The sequence below is a fragment of the Mesitornis unicolor genome, unplaced genomic scaffold (assembly GCF_000695765.1).
Source record: "Mesitornis unicolor isolate BGI_N332 unplaced genomic scaffold, ASM69576v1 scaffold9429, whole genome shotgun sequence".
NCBI classification, from domain to species: Eukaryota; Metazoa; Chordata; class Aves; order Mesitornithiformes; family Mesitornithidae; genus Mesitornis; species Mesitornis unicolor.
This window is the reverse complement of record NW_010206523.1, coordinates 9,812-20,636: the sequence shown is the minus strand read 5'-3', so window position 1 is coordinate 20,636 and position 10,825 is coordinate 9,812. Positions and strand designations below refer to the sequence as shown.

Below are 10,825 nucleotides of genomic sequence, written 5' to 3'. Positions count from 1 at the left end.
GGAAAGAGGGGAAAGCACCTCAGTGTCAACTCCGGTTTTGTTCCATTCACTTTCTGGAATCTACAGAAGTGATCTGAATTTCCTAAGTCTAGAGGCTAAACAAAACCGATACAGTATTACAGCCATTAGAGTCTTACATGGTGGCTGCTTTGCAGAATCAAGAAATCCTCCTTTTTCTCTGTCCCTCTCTCTCTTTGAGCCAGAGCAATGAGATCCAGATGCGATATGACAGTGGAAGCAAATGTGACAGCTATTAAGTGCTCAGTAACGGCACAGCGAGCAGCACTACATAATGCAGCTGCTTGTAACGATGAAGAAATGCCAGATAAATCAGCGATTCAAGAGTTATCAGTTAGTCCTTGCAGAACACAAGGAGAACTCTAAAATTCCACCTTGGCACTCACCTGGAAATGAGGATCAAGATCTCGAGTGAACAACTCTAGCTAGCTCTAATACTTTTGTGGCCCCACTACCTGCACTGCGTGTGCATCGGCCATTTTTAACATATTCGCTTCCAAATCATCTCAGCCATGTGGGACAAATCTACACAGACAGTTTAAGTGCAGAGACATCACAGGTCTACAATATTTTTTCAACAATTAAATTTCTTCTCACTTCAACAGGAATTGAAATAGCTTAGTTCTACTCAGGCAATGAATTCTTCCCTAGAAAAAAATGACCTAGCAGTAAGCATTTCTATGACAGTTGGTATGAAACCTGAACTGGTTAAACACCTTAACAAATTTCCCAGAGACTGCAGCTCCTCTGGAGAGGTCACATTAGGATCTCCATAGCTGTTCATAAGACTAGATTTTAATAGATTCAGTGAAAAGCTCTCATTCTCTCATGAGACAACTCATCCTCAGCGAGTTTCTGAATGAGGAGATGTAGGTTAATTAAATGAAAGGGTAAGACGATTTGACGAATGTGGAAACATACACAGTACGTGAAATAATATGGCACAACTAAAGAATGTCCTTTTGAAAACTGCAGACATCTGCCTACTCATACAAAATTCACCCTAGTAGAAGAATATAGCACAAAAGTATCGTATCTGCTCCTTCAAGTGATGAAGCTGTTCCCTGTGGATATGCTTTCCCATCCTACACGCTGCTGTGTACATATATCCAAGTTCCCCAGCATACACATTTAAAATCAAACCAAAAAAGTCATTAGGATTCAGAGACAAGTCTCCAGGTGCAGAAAGAGATCACCAAAAATCAATTTACAGTTCACATACTAAGCAACTGATATGCAGAAAATCTATTCAGAAACAGAAATGTTTTGTTAGCAACATCACATCATGAGTTTTCATTTATCTCTTTATTGTTTTTACTCAGTCTTTCAAGTAAAGATTCCTCTTTCTACCCCACTTTTCTGCTTTTCTCTGTACAGGCCAGCAAGAGATATCAATATTTTTTTTCCCATTCCATTCCAAAATAAAACAAGACACAGATAAACACAAAACATTACAAAGGTAGACTTCTTTCTGAACCTTAATAGGTCCCTCATATATGTACTTACTCACAGGGAAATATGACTTTTTATGCCAATACAGTGTGAAATTCAGAGCTTAAATTAAGTTTTTGAACTACACTGAAAATAAACACACCTTTAAGGTACTCCTTCCGCATACGTGTGTATCTTTCTCTACCTTCCTCTTACATTTCATTTTATTCCCTCTCCTTTCCATTTCTCCATCTACAAAGTCACAGTTCCACCTTCCTTTGGCATTTTTGTTGGCTATAGCAATAGGACCCCATGCTGCTGCAACCTGGCAATTAATGCAAAACTCTCTCCCAAATGCGGGTGCAGTTGCACGTGTCCCTCAGCAGAGGAGCACCCCAGGTCCCTTCCAACACCACTGCCAAAGAGGTTGGAGAACTCTGTTGCCAAGCTGCCTTCTTTTGGGGTAAGCAAAGCTCTCCCCAGGCCCCAGATTCAAGGAGGCAAAGGACTCTTGCACTTTGCAGAGTCTCTCAGCACAGACTGCAACAGGGCCTATTTTTCAGGTGCATTCAAGGTTGGGACAAATAACATCAGGCTAATACTAAGAGGCAGCCATCGATCCTCACCCAATCATTTCAATTTGCACATTTTCCCCTCCGTCCACCAGAAATTTAATAAAGAAAAATAGTCACGCAGCTACTAACCTTGTCAGTTCCTCCTGCAGCTGAGCGTGGTCAGGGGGAAAGAATTTTACCACAAATTTTACAACAACGTGCTTCGGTCCTAGGGGAAATGTCAAAGGAACTTAGTGAACATCAGTAACACGCTGACCAAATTTTATTACGCAGAATGATGTACAAGGGATGATTCATGGGGCCTGCAGTGCACATATACATGCTAATCTCCCATCCTCTGTTAGTATTCGGGTTATTTAGAGATTGCACAATAAAATTTACAGACAATAAAAGAGAATAGTAACTTGGTGGAGGGATACTTTGCCAAAACCAAGTCTGTCTTTAGCAATTACATCAGTTGATCCAATAAAATACAGTATACGTGTTTATTTTCCTTGCTTCAGAATAGGAGGGAGCTGAAATACATTCTATTTTTCAAGTCCACTATGAAACTACTATTTCTGTTTTCAAAGCAGTACATTTGCTCTTACTCTTACAAGTATAACCAGTGACAAAAGGAGCAATGCTTCTCTTTGATGAGAGGGAGAGGTGCCAGAGCATACATTCAGACTAAAATGACCAGAAAGGCACCTTGGAAAACTTAATGGCAAAGGTCAGTAAATTAAGAATTTTGCTGATGTTTGACAGGGAAACAAAATCACCAAAGCCTTTCCTCTTAATTTCTACTCTTCCCAGAGCTGACGGCTATTTACAAATTCCTTTTCGCTCCTGCCACCACCTTAAACTTCCCTGATACCCCTACTTCAACTGTTTCCTCCTCTTGGTCTCAGACAGTTCCAAGTCCTGCAGCAATGTCCCAGAGAGCTGTAAAATATTTGCTAGCTCCTTCCCAGCAATAATGTCTTCCTGTTCTTTTTCTTTTATCTTACTTACTATTACCTTTCAGCAATATGTGCTTCCTTTAATCCTTCTTTTATTACACACGTTTTTCTTTACAAACATTTACATTGTCAGCGCTGCCTTTTCTAGTGACTGCCTAAACCTCTGTCTCTTACTGGGTCAGCCCCTTCAGATGTGACATAATTTCACAGCAAGCACATCTTTTAGGGACAGAACAGAAATAAAAAATAATCCAAACAAAATTCAGTGAAGACAGTTGAGAAGATAGAGATCCCAATCGACAGAGCCCTCATTTATTCAAGTACTCTCAGACTGGCAAAATAAATGACAGCAAGGAAGTACTTACTTCTGATCTGTTTCATAACGGGCTTCAAAAGATCAAGCCACACCTGAAAACAGAAGAAGGTGGTGTTATCATCTCTGAACCTACTGCTTACAAAGCAGCACTTTTCATTGCATTACTTAGATTTTCATTTACTTATTTTTTCCAGTCATCATGCTCTCCCTAACTACATGTAGTGGATTTTCTCCCCAAAACTTTGCAAGATGCTCAGGAAACAGCACTGTTAATGGGCTGTCACAGCTTCTGAAGCAGTACAAATTCAGAGAGCTGGGAAACGTTGAGGAAATGTTCCCTCACTTGTCTCAGATACCAACAATCAGCATGTTTGATTGGGAACCATTTGTTTTGTGGAAAGCACTGAAACACAGAGTTCAGAAAAAGTCCTATACTGTCATTGCGGTCCTCACCCAAATTAATCTTGAGAAAGGAAAGTAAAAAGGGCTACAGGCAATGCTGGGAAGCAGAGAAACAAGAAGGCAGCAACCTCCTGGTTTTGCGGACCCAACAGGAGTCCATGAGGCCTGGGCCTCATGTTGCAGCCCAACCTGGGAAGCTCAGGCCTAGGCTTTCTTAACTGGGGGAAGTGTAACTGGTACATATAAAATACTTTCATCTGGGTTTTTACAACCCATTTTTCAGGACAATGTGTGGATCTTTTGGCTTTCAAAAGAGCAGCAGTGTGTAGAAATACACTTTTCAGAGCCTAAACGCCCCTTCTGTAGTCTCAGTCAGAAGGGCCTGGGCAAAATGTTATGAAAGGCCGAGGGACAATCAGGCAGAAGGCAAAAGCCCAATGACTTTCAGGGCCTGGAGAAGTGCAACAGCTCACAGTCCTCCACCGATAACTAACTATGCCCAAGATTTGTATTTCGTTATCTCAGTAAATTGCATGGAGTCTCCCTTGGACATACCTGAAATTTGTGGAGGAACATCCTACAGCCGGCACAAAGGTTAAAGCCATTAAAAAAACAAATTAACCGAGCCTTCCTCTGGAAAAAGAATATGTATTCAAATGAATACACCTTCGACCTTTAATATTTTTAGATTATGCAAAGACTGAAACATACTCAAAATATCCATTTCAGAAAATCACCTGAGAATCCAGACAGGAACAGGCTGCTGTAAGTTCTCCAATGCTGTTTGCTATTTTCATCATTACGAATACAAGTGCTTCCAATTAGCAAAGACCTCACATTCCTGCCCTTTCGCACTAACATTTCTTAATGGCATTCTTTTTATGTTTCTCAGCTTAGGAAAGTCTTTTATTGGGGGGAAGGGCTAAAGAAACTTGATTATCCAAGAACAGGAACACGGTGTTTATCACACGTTAAACTGGTTCTGACACTTTTTGGCATTTCAGTAACTTAAAACTGTTTTGCTTCAGAAAGTTGGCATGTACGTAATCTGCAATGAAGGTCAGGGACTTTGCCAAGTTTAGTGGGAAAAAAAAATAATCTTGAATATGAAATAGCCAGTTTACAAGATTATGGGAGTAATGTATTTTACTTGACACCAAAAAAAAAACCCCTCTCTCTCCAGAGGGACTTTATGATACAGCACGAGCACACAAGCACATCATTCCTTTCTCCACTTTCCCAGTCATCCTTCAAGCAAGTTACAACATCCTTGACCAGACTCCTGGATACCAGAAATGTGTGCATTGAACACGTGTAGGAAGAAAGCTGGGGCAAAATGAAGACCTCATCAAACCCAAGCAATCCAAACTTATGCACTGTGCAACTCCCACACTGTATCTAAACCCAGCCAATCTGAGAGTGGTTTATAAACTGAAAATGAAAAATAATGTGAGGATTCAATTAAGATTCATGTTTTCAATTTTCTCCAGAACTACAAAGGCTAGACTATTTATTTTTTAAACAAAGTCTGGCATTCCACGATAGTGACTGGATTTCAGCAGCTGGGGAATCGGGGCCGACATCAAGGGTGACGAAACTCCGTGAAAGGCCAGGCTTGGCAATAGTGCCTCATTTCTCCTTGTCCCAGCAGGAACTGCAGCCCTCAGACCCTCCACGTTCATCTCCTATGCAGATCTTGCCCGGTACAAGCACAGTCCACTTGAATATATACAGCTGCCAAGCATCTTGACATGCAAGTGTCAATACATCAGATACGAGGTCTGCAGCCTTGCACATTGAAACAAACACAGCTGAACTGTCAATATATGACTTCACATACATATGCTTACATCCAAACAAATATGCTCTAAATACTTGTTTTTCCTTTTACACTGCACTCTATGTTGGAAAAGCAACTCACTCTCTTTAGATGGTATGAAAGTAAAATATGCATGTGTTTTATTTCTCTGGCACATCATTAACTACAATTTTTTTTATTTGTGCAATGATCGAGTTCTACGCTATGGCCATTATGAGGCTCGGAAACTTTTAAATCCCACGAGAACATTCATCTCAACTACATCATATAAACTGGCTCATATAAATTAAGTATAAATACGACTCTCAGAGCGCTGCTCCACATTGTAACAACAATTCATAATCAAAGCTCCCGCTTCAGAGTTTCTGTAAGTTGCTTTTAGGTGGTTTGAAGGCGTTACTTCCACCGAATCTCACCATTCTTGAGGCACAGCTGACTAGAGGTGGGTAAGATTTGGAGATCAGAAGCACAGATAGGAACAACCAGCAGAAACACAGACCAGTGCTCTCAAATACTTGGGTAATACTTCCTTTTGCAGGAGTTTGGGCCAGGTGAGTTACCATGCTGGATGCATCGAGGCATTTTCCTTCAGGTCAAACTGGCAATAGCCTTAAGGGGTTTTCTCCACCTTCCTCTCCACCAGAGCCCCAACTCCCCCACTGTGATCGTCTGGACGTATTTCCAGCCAGTCAATTCCTGCTACTGCGAGGGCCTCAGGCACTGGCAGCACCTCAATCTCTCCTGTGTTCTGCCTCAAGCAAATAAACCATTCTGTTTTCACAAGACTGAAAACTGTTAATTTACTTCAGGTCTCTGAGCAAAACACAGAGGCTCATCTATTTGAAACTTAATGACCTGTGAAGTAGCGAAGGCCGATAAAATGACCTTCTCTATTTTTTAGAAAACTAAAAAGCAACTGTATATACACAAGATGTTAGGATTTGTTTCAGCTTTACATACATATATACATCAGGAATGTCAGTATGTCATTATTAACATGGCTACATGGACCCTCTGTTGTAATAGTACTGTACAGTTGCACTGTTTTGAAGAGTTATGTTAAGCTCTCAAGTTACTTAAAGCATTAGCCAAGGATATCTGGCAGAAGACAGAACTTTCTAGTAAACTGTTTCATGTACATCCAGGAGCAAACTGTGTAGAAGACCACTTCTAAAGCTTGATGTCTATTTTAAAAAAATTTCTCTTTTCTCTCATAGTTAGTCTAAAACGTTATGACTGCTAGCATTCAGTTTAGTGTACATGTAAGCCTGCACCAAGGCATGACAACAGATTACTGCAGCAGCAGATAAATCCTCTTTTGTCTCTTTTGTTAAGAAATATTGCTCCTTACAGAAATGTTATATAGACAGAAAGAAAATAGATTTATTTTTTCTCATTGCCCAAAGTCATCTCCTTTAGGTCAGCCAGGCAACTGGTGCAGAATGCACTAAACAGGCAAGAAATCCAGTATACACCAGAATGTACTGGTCAAACAATTCAGATTACTAGCACACATGCCAGTAGGTCACACAGTAAGACTAAAGTAAAACAAACTTCAGAAAGAAAGTCATTAGAGGCTGAGAAGTCATCAGCCTTTGGCTTTCTCTGCTACAAGATACTATTTCCACCCTAGAATTATCAGTGGATGCCTAAATGTTGCCAGTAGCTGTTCTCAAGAGTCCAAAGTGTCAGGACCAGGACACCTGCCCGTGCCACACAGCTCCCCAGGCAGGACTTTCAGCAATTTATTTGGGTTTTCTGGCTTTGCTTTCCTTTTAATTAACTTTATTATGTTTTACCTAAGCATTGTCTTGCCTCACAATGTTTTTCGTGAAACTGCGCCACAGTCATTGCAACTTCTCTGTATGCGGAGAAAGATTATTTCCACACTCCAAATTAAGCGGGACTGTAAAATCAGAGTTAAGACTCTGCAACAGTGCAGCCTTTGGCTTCTCTACTGCAACCGATAAAGATAAAATGCTTTTCCAGCTTCTGTCTGAAATGGCTGTTACTTTCAACACAGATGAAATCTGACAGGAGTAATCAGGTTTTAAAAACATTTCTTCAACTTCAGCAGGCAAGAACATTTTTCAAAAGTTCTTTTTTCCTTTGGAGATTGAAGATTAAACATACCTTATAAGTAAGGAGCAGAAGGAGAGAATACAGTGTGTATGTAGATGAAAACCAGCTGAAAATTAATCCTTTTACATACCATCATCTTTTTATGATCTGGAAATTCAAGGCCAAAATAGTCTCCTTCAACAAGGTTCAGGTGGTTGCAAACAGCATCATGCAAAACCTTCCCCGGAGCTCTTTGCTATAAGAAGAAAACAAAGCCTAAGGTTACAAAGATGCTTTTAGTTAGTGGCAGAAAAATTACTATGCTAAGAAATTGTCCAGGAAACAACACTGTCAAAACAGTTTACAAAATCAGTTGATATTCCAACCATACCTGCAGGGCAGTTGACAATAATTACGTTAGCTTTAAAGCTACTAAAAATATCCATCCATCCCTGCATGGCAGCTCAGAATTCATCTTCAGTGCATTTTTATTTTTGAGGGGAAAACATCATGAAAGAGGCAGAAGAAGGGGGACTTGGCATATAGTTTTCTTATGTCTGCCACGTAAACGTGCAATGCAGTAAGGTGTCAGTCTCGAGGCTAAACTGCTACTCTGAATTTTGGAAGACGGCTATTTTACCCCTTGGCCCTTCAAGCCGTGTCAGGTGGTGCTACGTACATCTGTGTGCAACATACTGAAACCAAAATGTTCATCAGCAGACCTGTCATATAAAACACAAAGGTCTGAGGGCTTGCTGGACACCGCTTGATAGGCAGCAGGCTCATGTCCTGGGTTCTGACTTCATACGGGCTTACCCCAAGCCTCCTGCTGTGAGGCACTGGTCCAGGCGCATCTGCGCTACCCTTATGGACTTGTCCAGTAATTCGGAGGAGTCAAGAGCAAGTGCTTCCTTCCACACACTGAAAGCCTTCCCTCCATAAAGACCAGATATTCTAGCCCAATATTAGCTCCCAGAGCCACTGCTTTGCTGATTGTAAGGATTCTCCTCATCAGAACATCCGTTAAATCCATACCGGCAGCAAATACTGTAAATTACAGCTCACCAGCCAGTCTGCAGCAAAAAAAACCCCTGTTTCTGTATAAAAAGGCCAATCTCTGAAATGAAATATTTTCGTTCCTTGGACAAATGCACCTATTTTAACTCAACAGGCCCTGAGGCACAGATCTCCACTCACTTCAGAACAAATAATAACCATTAAACTGCACAAATGCCACCGTTATAAGAGACCCATTACACCCCAGACAAGTGCCCTTTCACTCAACCTACAGATTGGCCTTTTCCCGGTCTCCCCAGTAAATAATTACTAGAGCAAAATCAAACAGCAGTAACAGAGCAAAGGAAAGAAAACCATTAGAGGCAGGCCATCCAGGCGACCTGGCTCAAACCTGAGCCCGAGCCCAGGCAGTGTCCATACCAAGCAGCTATTCTGCTGGTGGGCAGCTGCTCAATCCCTGCTCCTCCCAGATGTATCACTGCGCAGTTTGGTCTCTGTTGCACTGGGATACCAAAAAACCCCCAATCCCCAGTTGTTTGTTTTTTTTTTTTTACCTAGGGCAATACCTGGTTTGCAGCCGCAACGCAAAGTACACAGCATCTTTCCAAAATTTATCTAATGCTGTCTAATATGAATTGTGAAAAGTAAATACCCAGCAGCGAGGCTTACACCAGAGAAATGTAAAGGATGATGTTTTTCTAGGAAAGTCACAGGATATGTGTGCCACCACAGCAGTGCTGTCATCCCGGTGATGCAGGACAGGATGACCAAACCCTACAACACTGGCTGGTTTTGAAAGCTGGAAGAGAAAAGCCACACTCACCTCCCCAGGAACTTGCTGAGCAGGTTTTTGCCCACATATGGACCTATGCCACCAGGAAGCAATATTCACTTCCATTATTTTATTAACTGTTTAATATCAGCTCTAGCAAATGTTAGCTTCAGGAATACTGTCAAAAACAGATAAAAAACCAACTGCAGGCAGCAGTACTGATTTTTCTAAGCATTCGTCATAACCAGGCTTGCAGTAACTAAAGTAATTCATACCAAAATACCAATTAAGAGGAAACAGAGAAGGGAGGGAAAAAAAAGACATCTACTTTTCTAGACAGAGCACTTTTGGTCTTGCATGATGCCATCCAAAATAATTCCCAAGCACAAACATATCTGAATACGCTCACTTTATGTTCTCCAGCTTCATTAAACCAAAAGCATCCCCAAAAACCACCACCCACCCAGGCCAAACCAGCCATTGGGTCTGTGTGTCAGTTCTGACATTCCCACATTTTCCACTCCATCACATCACTGGAGGCAACAGAGTAATATTAAAAAGGCAACAGATCAAGTCTAATAATGGTATTAGTTTACTGCTCAGAAAATGCACCTACAAAAGATTTAGAAACTTCGGGGAAATGCTCCTGCGGTCAGACCAGTCTTAGGCCTCCTCAGTTTGACTGGGGCCACTGGAGAGCAGGAGGATGTGTTTAACAGCCACCCTCGCAGCAAGAGGGAGAGGGTATTTGCTTTCAATCCAAGTACACAACTAGAAAAATGGAGACGTGCCTGTGCATATGAATGTGCACATATATATATATATGTGTGTGTGTGTATATATATATATAAAGATCAAATGCCATCATTCCTCCCAAGAAAGTAAGGTCAAAATTTTTGATCAACAGGAAAAGAAGGCAGAACCAACCTGTGGCACCACACCACCTAGGTTAGCTGAAGAGACCAAGCCCGTCTGATCTCAGATCATGAGTAAAAGAAGCTGGTTAAAACCTATGAATGTTTTTATAAAGTTTTTTTTCTTAGATGCATTTAGACGATAGAACGGCAGTCTTGTAGCGTTTATGTCACTTGGCATTTTCTCTGGAGTGTGGCACGGTAACATGAAATGCTTCTTACTCAAGTACTTGTAAATAGGATTATTATTCTAAACTCATCTTAGCTTTGATCAGTCTACCTCAAAATAAGATCTGGCAGTTCATTCAAGGGAAACACTATGCATATAAAATCTGCTGAGATTTAGAGCCTGATGACACTCTGGTCTTCTAGGACCAGAAGTAGTACAACCTCCACAAAAGCAGCAACTCTCTGGTCTCACAGAGATGTTGATTCAGTGCAGTTTCATGACATCCCTACTAAAAAATTTAAACACAATAAATTAAAATCTCCATCCGTCGGGTATGGAAGCAAACCAGCAGTCGCTCGGGTCACAGTGAACATGAGCCGACAGAGGAAG

The 10,825-nt window shown here is 41.2% G+C and overlaps 1 protein-coding gene across 1 annotated transcript in view; it reads right to left on the bottom strand.

Moving 5' to 3' along the window:
* Window positions 1-8,417, bottom strand: part of FARP1 (FERM, RhoGEF (ARHGEF) and pleckstrin domain protein 1 (chondrocyte-derived)) — a gene marked incomplete at its 3' end in the record, with an annotated part of 63,409 nt that extends 54,992 nt beyond the window's left edge. The window contains exons 1-5 of the mRNA XM_010191790.1: window positions 8,380-8,417; window positions 8,243-8,285; window positions 7,715-7,819; window positions 3,331-3,373; window positions 2,154-2,232 (exon numbers count right to left, since the gene is read on the bottom strand). Coding sequence (XP_010190092.1) covers window positions 2,154-2,232; window positions 3,331-3,373; window positions 7,715-7,819; window positions 8,243-8,285; window positions 8,380-8,417 — 308 coding nt within the window. The remainder of the gene's footprint in view (window positions 1-2,153; window positions 2,233-3,330; window positions 3,374-7,714; window positions 7,820-8,242; window positions 8,286-8,379) is intronic.
* Between the last annotated feature and the right edge of the window lie 2,408 nt (window positions 8,418-10,825).